Below are 11,600 nucleotides of genomic sequence, written 5' to 3'. Positions count from 1 at the left end.
ACTTGAGCCTAAATCAAAACGAACATAATTCAACAATTCGTCAAACTTGAGCCTAAATCAAAACGAACATAATTCAACAATTCGTCAAACTTGAGCCTAAATCAAAACGAACATAATTCAACAATTCGTCAAACTTGAGCCTAAATCAAAACGAACATAATTCAACAATTCGTCAAACTTGAGCCTAAATCAAAACGAACATAATTCAACAATTCGTCAAACTTGAGCCTAAATCAAAACGAACATAATTCAACAATTCGTCAAACTTGAGCCTAAATCAAAACGAACATAATTCAACTGTCGAGACATTTTTTTTATATGAGATTTGAAAGATTAAATTTTGGCATAATAAAAAATCAAAATTATTAAAAATGTTCTGCAAAATTCTATAGATAATGAAGAGCCTCTAAAAAGAGTAGCTTTCTCTGATTAGATGCAGCCTTTCATGTACAGCATAATCTCAAAGCTAAGGTAACATAAAAACCTCTCTATACAAACAAAGAAAGATTGATAGATGATGAGCCAAGTGATATTTCCTTTTCACTAAACTAGAATTGATTATTTCACAGATAAAAATCAATGCCTCAATCACCCCTTGTTGGAGGTCTCATACAAGCACAAAAAGGAGCCTTCTTCTTTTGCTTCTGCTTGGTTCTCGTCCCGCCATAAAGATAGTCTCGTAGAAGAACTCTCGGACTCCGCTCGGATACTTTAGTTCTTCCCTTGGCCTCCTTTTGAGCATCAAGTTTCAATATTAGAAACTGTAGCCTCTTTAACTCCAACTGCAACCGCCCGATCTTCTCTGATCCCCTCCGTGCTTGTTCTGAAATTCGCCTACTTTGGATATTCTCATTTTCCTCTGGCCCCAGTGTGGATGAGCCTCCTCCATCAGCAGCCTGAAAACTATCTTGAACATTCTTTGTGAGTTTAAGGTTCATCTCATACAACTTGGTGATGGCGTCTTCAGCTTCTACTACTTGCCCCTTCACTGTATCATATTCAGTACCTTTTTCTATCTTGCTCTTCTCTGTAATCTCCATCTTCTTCTTCAATTCTTGTACAGTTATCTGAAGATTTGCCAATTTCTGAGCATCAGAGTCTAGTCTTTCTAGAATCCTTCTCTTGTTTCCTTCTTGTGGGAGTTCAGAAAGTCTCTTGGAGATCTCTAGTTTATCCACACCCAGTTCCTTCTCGATCAATGATTCATTTGAAAGGTGCTTGCTACTTCGTCTCCTGGTCGATCCAACCCGGTGATATTCGGTAGATGAGCTTGCTAGCATAGGAGCCTTGCCAATGGCCCGGTTGTAGCTGCCATCTTGATCAGTTGATTCCCACAGCTGAAGCATCCGATCACCAGCTGCTGCAGTTTCTCTTTGACTGGTTCCATAGGATGAATGGTCAGCAATCCGATCAAGTAGGATGTCTTTTGTCAGAACTTCATTTCCTGCTTCATAAATTTCAGACTTTGAATGTGATCGATTATAACGCTCTTGTCCATGGAGTATTGATTTGTCCTTGGTCACACGACTACGATCTCGGCCAGTTTTTAGCTGTTCCATCTCCTTCATTACTTTCTTTAGCTTGGCATTGGCGTTACACTTTTCTAGTGCAAATTCTTGAAATGCTAATTCAATTGCTTGAATCCTCCTATTCAAATCTTGCAGCTCAACTGAACCATCATGGTGAACTTGATCACCACGTGGCTGCTGGATGCTTTCATCATGCTGGGAATTTGCAGAACCAGATTCCTGCAGAAAGGAAAGTTAAAAGGCCCTCAGATTATGCAACCAAAACTCAGACACCCCTTTATTGATTGAGCCTGTTGGAAAGCTAAATAAACTTGGATTTATAAGTTTCCTCTACTTGCAATAAGATGCTTTAAACAGTAAACGAGTTCTGAACTATATGGATATGAACACGACAAAGACTGTAAGCGAAAATAAAAATTGATATACAGAAAAAGCGATATTGTTATTACCTTCAGTTCTTGGTCGTCAACTTTTTGCGTTTTTGTCAAAGAAATAGCATGCCTTTCAAGAGAATTTATAGAATCCTTCAAGGATTGAATAGCTAGAACATATGCGGCCAACTGAGTTTTCATTCTTCCATTTTCTCCTTCTGAACTACTAATTTTGTCCTTCAGCAATTCGATCTCTACATCTTTAGAGGTATTTCTGTCTTGAAGGTTCTGGCATGCTTCTGTTAGCTCATGACTCTTGGCTTCAAAAATTGATTGATAAATAGCAGAAATCTGCAGCTCACCAAAGAAAATGGCAGCTTGAGTTTCCCATGATTGAACTTCATTGTTCTTCATGTCAAGTTCAGATATTAAACTTTTCTCTCTGAATATATTCTTTTCAGCTTCCTTTTGCATCTCCTTTAGCTTCGAATCCATTTTTTGATTCTCTTCGTGAAGAAATTCAGTTTCCATTGCCAGGAAATCTTTATCTGAAGAGATTTTGTCCATCTGCTTCTTTTGTTCGTCGTTTATCCCCTCCAACTCGTTACACTTCGTCGATAGCCGCTCCACCATTTCACGGAGCTCCAACTTTTCATTTTCCTTCAAGCTTATCATTGTTTCTACTTCCATGATCTCACATTTTGACCTCTCCAAGGACTCAACGAGTTCAAGATTCTTCGTCTGTTCATCTCCCAACTTTCTTTCCATTAGTTTTACTCTCTCTTCAAGGTCTTTATTTGTGGATTGGAGATTATCCATACACTCAACGAGCTTCCTCAGTTCTCGTAGATTTTCAGATACAATATCCTTGTAAACAAAGGAAAGTTGGCTTTGAAATATCGTTTCACCGAACATATCGATGTTTGCGTCTTCTAATTCATGTTTATCTTCCCTCAAGCCTAAGATTTCTTTTCTCAAGGATTTTTCCTCCTCAAGTGCCTTGATTTTCTCAGCATGTAATATCTGATAAGCCCCTTCCAAATTTTGCAGCTTCTTGCTTACATTCTCCTTTTCAGTCATAAGTAATTCTTCTTTGTGCTTGCTATCTATTAATTTTGAGCTAATATCTTCATTCAACTCCAGAAGTTTCTCCATCTTACCCTGTAGTATTGAATTCATTTCAGATTGATTGCTGAGCTCCTGGTCAAGCATGTTCCTTTCCATCAGGTAATTTTCAGCCTCACTCTGTGACTTTTCCAAGGAATTCCTGAGTTCTAAGTTCTTTGTTTGTTCATCTCCCAACTTTGCTAACATTAATTTCATTCTCTCTTCAAGGTCATTTTCTCTGCAGCGGAGTTCGTCCATGCATTCAGTAAGCTTTCTCAATTCTGCAAGATTTTCTGAGATAGCATCCTTGTAAATAAAGGAGAGTTCACTTTGAAATATGTTTTCAGTGAACAAATTAATGTTTTCTTCTTCTAAATCTTGTTTCTCTTTGTTCGCCTTGCAACTCTCATCATGAAGAATCTGGTAAGCCCCTTCCAAATCCTGCAGCTTCTTACATAAATTCTTCATTTCAGTCATTAGGCCTTCTTCTTTGTGAATTCCTTCCACTATTTTCAACTTCAATTCCTCATTCAGCTCTAGAAGTTTCTCCATCTCGGCCCGGAGCGTCGATAATCGTTCAGATTGGTTCCTATGCTCCTGATCAAGCGTGTTCTTCTCTGTCAAATACTTTTCAGCTTCACTACGTGACCTCTCCAAAAGCATTGTGAGTTCTAAGTTCATCGTTTGTTCATCTTTCACTCTCTCTTCAAGGTCATTATTTGTAAACTGGAGTTTATCCCTACACTCAGTAAGCTTTCTCAGTTCTTCAAGAATTTCAGAGATGATATCTTTACAAATGAGGAAAAGTTGACTCTGAAATATTGTTTCATTGAACATATTACTGTTCTCTTCTTCTAGTTGATACCTCTGTTTAAGAGCATTGGAATTCTCTACTTTTAAAATCTGGTAAGCTTCCTCCACATTATGCAAATTCCTGCGGACATTTTCCATTTCTGTCATGAGCGTTTGTTCTTTATAGCTACCCTCCATTACTTTCAACCTCAGTTCTTCATTCAACTCCACAATCCTACTCTGGAGAATCAAGATCTCTTCAGATTGGACTCTGTTCTCCTGACAAAGTGCATCCCTTTCCATCAAAATGTTAGCACCTTCATCTTTCAGTTGCAGAAGGAACTTCTCATTAATAGATTTCTCGATCACTAACTGATAGTATTCATCATAAATTTCATTTATAGAGTTTTCTTTCTCCTGAATCTTGACAAAAATATGGTTCAGAAGTGTTTGATCTTGCTCAGTCTCGTGATCGAATCCAGGGTATGCATCGATGTCAAGAATACTCAATACCCGTTGAAGCCCTGTCCTCAGGAATTTATTTTTCTCCATGAAGGATTGAACCTGCCCCTGTCTTTTAATATTTTCGAGCTCTAATTCAGAGATGGCTTCTTTTGATCTCTCGGATGCCTCTAAAAGTTTTTGAGACTCTACAAGTAAAGAGAGATTATTATTCTTCATATCTTGTATGCAATTCTGTAAGATGAAGATCACAAACTGGGAATTTATATCTTTGTCTGTCTCTTCCTCATATTCCTTCTTCCAGTGATCGCGTTCTTCTTGTAATAGATGCATTTGCGACTCCATATGAGCTACCCGTTTCTTACTGATTTCAGTAAAACTAGAATGAGCTTGTTTTTCTGCATCCAAATAAGCCTTCAGCTTTTCTATTTCACAAAATGCAGATTCTCTTTCGTTGGCGAGCACCGAATGTTTCTCTACCAATTCTCGTAATCGTTTATCCAGATCTTCCAGTGAGTTATGGGAGGTCTCCAGCTGACATAGTAAGCTCTCTCTCTCTGTAATGAGGCCAGACTTCTGTTGAACATGTAATTCGCAGGAGTCTTCTAGATCCTTCGATTTCATCCGTAATGCTTCGAGTTCAGCAATGGCATCAGAAAGGGAGTTCTCGAGAAGTATATTTTTTTCTGAGAGTTCCTCCAGATTCTTAGTTGTAATTAGTAGCTGAGAAGTCAGGGCAACCTTCTCAGAAGAAAGAGCTGATTTCTCTCCCAACAGAGATTGACAAGAATCTTCTAACATCTTTACTCTCTCCTTGGTCTCTTCCAAGTCGACACTCATATCAGAAATGGAATTTTCTAAAAAGGAGTTTTTCTCAACAAGTTTCTCAAGAACAATCAACTTCTCCAAGAGAGCAGCTTTCTCACTTTTCTCTGTCTCACAGGTTTCCCTCATCCTTGAATACTCATCTTGCAGTTCCTTAACAGATGCTCCAAAGCTGTCTAAACTATAGCCTGTAGACTCCACCTGCTCCATTATGGCCCCATTTTTCTTATTCAACTCATTAATCTCTTCTTTCAGACAGTAGATTTCTTGCTGAAGGGCATTACGTTCATTCGTTCGATGTTCTACCTCCGCTTCAAGTTTACTTATCTTCTCCCTCAAGCTTGACAGCTCATCTTGCAAATCTTTTATCGACAGAGCTGACGACATATTAAGTTCACCAAGCTTCCTGTTTTCATTCTTCACCTCCTGAACTTCAGCAATCAAGCTTTGGTTTTGAATTTCTAGGTTCCTTAAAACTTGTGTCCTATTCTGAATCTCAGCAGCAAGAGATAGCAGCTCCTCTTCCGTCTGAGAATGCAAATCTTGCAACGTTTGGAAAGCAGTCTCGGCCTCAACAAACCGCAAATGCTCGTCCTGTACGCAATTCCAAAGTCTTCCCAGTTCATTTTTGTTCTCGGTGAGTTCTTCATTTTGAGACCCCATTTTCAGTACCAATGATTCTAACTCAGATTGCAGAGCCAGATTTGATGTCTCCAATGAAAGACACTTCTCTTCAGCAGTTCTTAACTTTAAAACTCCGTCATTGATTTCACGATGCAGCCTTTCCGCCTCTTCTTCAGCACATGAAAGTCGATATTCAAGATTAGAAATCTTCTCCAAGCACTGCAGGTACTGGACAGCTGCAGTTTCCTTTTCTTCGGTTAGTTTTTCGATTGTTTGCTTAAGGATAATCAATTCACTTTCAGCTTTTTCAGCTAGTTCATTGTATCTTCTTGAACTTTCCTCTGCATGAAGAAGCTTCTCCTCTAGTTTCACTATGATTTCTAAACTCTCTCGATATTGAACAAGTACAGCTTCCTTTTCAGCTCCTACTTCAGCAAGGCCTTGCTTCAGACTTTCAGTAAGGTCTTCAGCTCCTCTTTGAATGTCAAAGATATTACTCTCCAAAAGGGATACTTTGTCCAGACACTGTTGATACTTTAGAAGACTAGCTTCCTGTTCAGTCTCTAGTTTTCTGAGGGCTTCCCTCAAATTCTGGGCTTCGGTTTCAGCTTTCGAGGCTCGATCATTTAGTCTTTCGGAATCCTCTTGTGCACGAGAGACTTCTATCTGGAGATTAGAAAGCTTATCAAGACTCTGTTGATATTGAAGTAGATCAGCTTCCTTTTCAGCTTCTAATTTAGCCAGAGCCTCCTTTAAGGCCACAATCTCCGCCTCAGTAGCTGAAACCTTGAGATTATTCCTCCCATTTCGCTCATTCTCCTCGAGATCGTGGAAATTCAGGCCTTTCTTTGCCCTTCCTTCCCCAGAACCAAAAATATCATTAAACTGCTTCAAACCCCTCCGACTCGTAACCAAGTTCGATTCTTCTGTAAATGCTCCATTTCTTCTGCCACCACCTGATTGAGGTGAAAGCCCCAAGCCATCTTTTTGCAACTCATCTGGGTCAAAAAGAGCACGTATAGGTGATGGCGTCCGTGGATCACCCTCATTACCTGAACCTGCAGGCAAATCATCAAATGGTACCTGGTTAGGAAATGCCTCAGCCATGGTATGATGAGCCTGACGAAGCACCCCAGTTGCATTATCATATCTTTCTGCCAATGCTCGATACGCCCGGTAGAATTCTTCAACCAATTTCATAAGTTCCGGGCGCTTCTTGTAGTACATCTCAGCCCTCCTCGCAAACGAATCGGCATCCTCTTCAAGAAGCTTGATCATCTGTTTCACTTTGGTATCCATATCTGTTTTCAAGCAGCATAACCAAGTACAAGTTAGTCAGCCATTTTCATTCATGGAGCACAAATCAATAGCTTCAAGAGACTAATAACTTCAAAGGGCACAAACCAAGACCTGTAAGATTTTCTTGAAGCCATTTAGAATTTTTTGGGCTAATGTGACTATCCCACCACCATGAATACATGCGCCTAGAATTTGTCCGCGAGGTAGTCGTCATGACTTCAGCCAAACAGAACAAACACTTTCAAAATAACTCCAAGTCTCAAGATTCTTTGGCTTTCACTTTGGTCTCTTCTTCTACCTAATCAACCTTCCTAACCCAACACAATCAAAATTAGATACAAATTTTCTTGTGAACTGAAAAATAGATCCCAATTTTAGGTTGAAAAAAGTACCTGATCAACAAACCAAGCTCCAGAGCTGAATTTGAACCTAGTAGCTGATAGAAACCAACAAAGAGCACCCAGATAAGTGACAAGATTGAAGATGATGAAGAAACGAAGAATCTCAAACAAGAACACCCAGATCAAGAACATCACGATCAAAAACAGAGATGGGTTCTACAGTTTCATCCATTCAAGAACAACAAAAAGAAGCCCACATAGAAGAACAGAGGGAAGAAGCTAAAATTTACCAGAAATCTGGCATATGGGTCTTGAATCAGCAGCTGTGACTAAAAATCAGCTTCAGCTGCCATCGCATCGCTCTCACCCCATGGTTGATACTCACAGATCTCTGTAACCCTCTTCCTCCTCCTCCTTCTTCTTCCTGTTTCTCAAATTCTGGTCTGCTTTTTGATTCGGTGTTGATATTATTGCCTTATTGGTGTACTATCGCAGCTTTTGCTAAAAAAAAAATAAAGAAGCTGCCAGAGAGGGAGGACGAACACTGGGCTTAAAGCAGAGCAAAACAAAAATCCGACCAAGCAAAAATAAACGGATCAATGTAAGGCTTCTCCCTGTATAATCTGTCTTTCGTAGGGTTTGATTAATGAATAAATGTGACAAAATTCTAAATTTCTTTGTTTCCTTTAATTTTCTTGTTGTGTTGGAGAATATTGTGAGAGTCGGTAAAACAAAGCTTTTTTTTTTTTTTTTTTTTTGAAAAAAAAAATTGGTAATTATAAAGAAGTTGATTTGACCAAATTACCCTTTTGGTTAGGGCATCAAAAATGTTCTTTCCTTGTGCTTCCAAAAGTTTGACTTGCTTACTAGGGTTCCAAAAATCGGCGTTCTCTATGACGATTCCCTGTTGCCTCAAATTCACGTGTTTTAATTTTTTTATTTTTTTTATTAAAAAGAAAATTTACTTTTTTACTATTAATTTAATTGAATTCAATAAAATAATTTATACTCGGTCAAAATTAAAATTAAATTAAAAAATTGTGTATCGTGGTCTCGTCGTCTCTCTATGATATAATATTCATTAAAAATGGAAGAAAACAACAAATTAAATTAAACATATTTTTATCTAAAATTACAATTTTAATTTCTTACCCCCACAATCTTTTAATTTAAAAAATAAATAAATGAACTTGGTTGCCTAATATGGCAATATTGGTATGAGAAATAAATGTAAATAAAAATAAAAAGAAATCTCATTTTTATAATGATGGTAGTGGAATTATTTGGTAATTTTAATGTTATTTATTACATATCCTACGTGTCTGAAATAAGTAAACTATTTTAATATTGCTTCTGCATAAATAAAAATAATAATTTCATTTCTACTTTAAGAAAATAATTAATAATTTCATCTTCATTTTTCAATAATATTTTTAATCCATTATTTTCTAGTTCAAACAAAACGGTGAGGTGGTTATTAACACTTTACTGAACTTTTCTTAAATAAAAATATCATTAAAATAATTTACACGAACTCATGTCTATTCAACGAACCGATAACAATGGTAGAAGCAGAGAATTGAACGTTTTATTTTCTAGTATAATACAACATATATGGGTTGTGTGTAATTTTTGACCTATCGAGACAAACCCAAAAAAGAAGACAAAAGCCAAAGATACAACCAAGGCGAAATTGGCCCAATGGCAACGAGCACACTGGCCCTAGAAGTTAACTCAAGACCCACTCGAACCACGAGGAAGAAGAAAGAGAGTAAGCTAAAGGCACAAAAGCTTAGAGCTTTTAACGTGTCTCACTTAGAGATGTTCATTTTATCTACGGGAATCCGCTCACCCGAATGCAAATGGTACGGTTGAAGCACGTGAAGATTCTTTGCCTGATTTTGGAAAATGTGCATATTTATAAAAGAAAGAGTAAGGGGAAAGTGAGAAAGGATGACGATGAAAAGGGGAGATTTAGGGTTTATAAATAAAATAATAGCTGGCAAAATGCGAAACGGTCATTTCCTTTGGTTCAAAAGCTGACGAGATTCAGAGTCAGGGACGGTGGGCGTGGATGAGGTGCGCGTGGGCGTGGGCGTGGGTGTGGGCGCAGGCGCAGGCGCGGCCGCTCCTCATTCCTCACCACCACTAATCATTTCCCTTCCCTTCCCGCCCTCCACGTGTTTTATATTTAATTACAGCTCGATCAACTTTTTTTTTATCTTTTTTTTATTTTTAATGTTGATCGGGAAAATCTTTTTATTCTCTTTGACTAACTAATAAACCTATTATTATTATGTAACAAATAAATTATTTTATAAATAAATGACATAATATATGCTATCATCATTTGGTTGACTTTAAATTCTCTTGACTTTTTATTCTCGTAAGCTTCATAATGAATTATAGTCTATAGTCGATTGGAATTAAAAACTCAAATATTTTGTCTTTTTGGAAAGAGAACTAATGTTATAATAGTCGGATTTTGTCAGAATATGAATGAATTAAATAATTATCGACATCGACTAAATATAAAAAAGAAATAACACCAATTTAAATTTATACTGCGAGCTTTATAAATTTGAGACGTTGATATTTTTATCGATAGCGGTAGATCGAATCTTTATAAGAAAGGGTTGTTTCGAGACTTGGTCCCAAAGAAAACGCTTTTTGTTTTATTTGAGTCATCATGTATAAAGGCTTACCCCTTAAGGAATAGGAGTATGAGGTAAACCATGGCGTGAAGTATAGAGCTATTAAAGGCTTCCCTTTTATGAGCCACAAGGCTTCTTTGTTGGACCATTCAGTCCATCCAACAAAATGGGACTTTTATTCAAAATATGTAAAATAGGATGTTTTTAATTTAAATAAAATATTTTAATTTTTAACCATTTTTCAAAAATAAAAATTACTATTTTTAAAATTTTAAAATATAAGTACACAATAAAATAATAATAATAATAATAATTAATTAATTAAAAAAAAAAAGAGAGGCATAAGAGGAAGGTGGTGTGGTAGGAGAAAAAGGTGGGATGGTGGGAGCTGTGTCAATCATGATGTCTGTTGGGCTGGGAAGGTAGCGACCATTAACAATGAAACATGTCTGTTACGAACAGATTTTTAGTTGGGATGAGATGTCACAATTCACCTCTTTTAGTGCCTAGTGTCTGGTTGTGATAAGCGCCAACATGCTGGATTTTATAATGCTATAGATCATTTTAGCACATTTCAAACTTTCACAAATAAAGCTAACTTGAATGATTCCAACCAAGAGCAGGTCAGAAAGATTAATAACTCTTAGATCGAACTTGGAATCTATAATGGTCACTCTTAGATATCAAGACGACTCACTCCACAATTAGCTTGATCATGACTAATTCAATGAATCGATTTTAACGTCAAAACTCAATCAAAGTTCGAAAGAAATATAACACCCAAAGAGTTTCAAATACAAAGTTTTTGAACTCCATTCTGATTTCAAAATTGAATATTACATGTCAACAAATAATTTAAACATAATATAGCTGCCAACTACAACATGTCTTTAAATAAGCAAAAAAGATAATTCAAAAGTTCAACGGCCAACTACAAACTAGCAATATAAGCTATTAAATAAAAATGAAGAAAATAAGATAAAATAAATAATTTTAAATGTACTTCAAGATAAAAAGTCTTTCCAATATCAAGTGATATTTATTCTCACTCTATTTTTTTTTCTTGATTTAATACTTAAATTTTCTCTGCATTGCTTATTGTAATTGCGACTTTGGATATATGCAATTGATGAGTGGTTGGATTCATATCACGTTGGCAAACCACCCAGTGTCTAGTTCCAAGATACCATTTATAACAGCTCAAACCCACCGCTAGTAGATATTGTCTATTTTGCCAATTACATATCACTATTAGTCTCGCGGCTTTAAAACATGTATGCTAAGGAGAAATCTCCACACCCTTACAAGAAATGCTTCATTACCCCTCTCCAACTCGAGGTGAGATTTTACAAAAAGTAATATCATTCACTTTCGAATTTGAATTTTGTTTTCTCTCTTCCATTATTGCGTACCGAACACCTTATACAAGAACAACATGAAAATGAGAGGCATTTTGTTTTATTTCGTGGAAAAGGAATAAGAGATGATTGAAATAGAAAGGCGGGTGAGGGGTTAAGAAGCAAGATTGAATGGAATCAAATTAAAACAAGCATAATTTAGCTACTCGTAACAGCCTAAACTCTCTGTTAGTAGATA

General features: G+C 36.8%; 1 protein-coding gene across 2 annotated transcripts; it reads right to left on the bottom strand.

The window, feature by feature from the left end:
• Positions 1 to 362: 362 nt before the first annotated feature.
• On the bottom strand, positions 363 to 8,067 carry LOC111807284 (protein NETWORKED 1D-like). 2 transcript variants are annotated; one of them, XM_023692943.1, is made up of 5 exons: positions 7,641 to 8,067; positions 7,402 to 7,445; positions 7,121 to 7,320; positions 1,979 to 7,011; positions 363 to 1,748 (listed from the first exon to the last, which is right to left on the bottom strand). In XM_023692943.1, the coding sequence occupies exons 3-5, from the start codon at positions 7,221 to 7,223 to the stop codon at positions 585 to 587; spliced, it is 6,300 nt and encodes a 2,099-aa protein (XP_023548711.1). In that variant the 5' UTR covers positions 7,224 to 7,320; positions 7,402 to 7,445; positions 7,641 to 8,067; the 3' UTR covers positions 363 to 584. The 2 variants fall into 2 exon arrangements, with proteins under 2 accessions (XP_023548711.1, XP_023548710.1); XM_023692942.1 differs by having other exon boundaries at positions 7,121 to 7,316.
• Between the last annotated feature and the right edge of the window lie 3,533 nt (positions 8,068 to 11,600).

Source organism: Cucurbita pepo, chromosome LG12 (assembly GCF_002806865.2).
Source record: "Cucurbita pepo subsp. pepo cultivar mu-cu-16 chromosome LG12, ASM280686v2, whole genome shotgun sequence".
NCBI classification, from domain to species: domain Eukaryota; kingdom Viridiplantae; phylum Streptophyta; class Magnoliopsida; order Cucurbitales; family Cucurbitaceae; genus Cucurbita; species Cucurbita pepo.
Note: the sequence above shows the minus strand (reverse complement) of the source record. Positions and strands in the feature narration are given on the sequence as shown.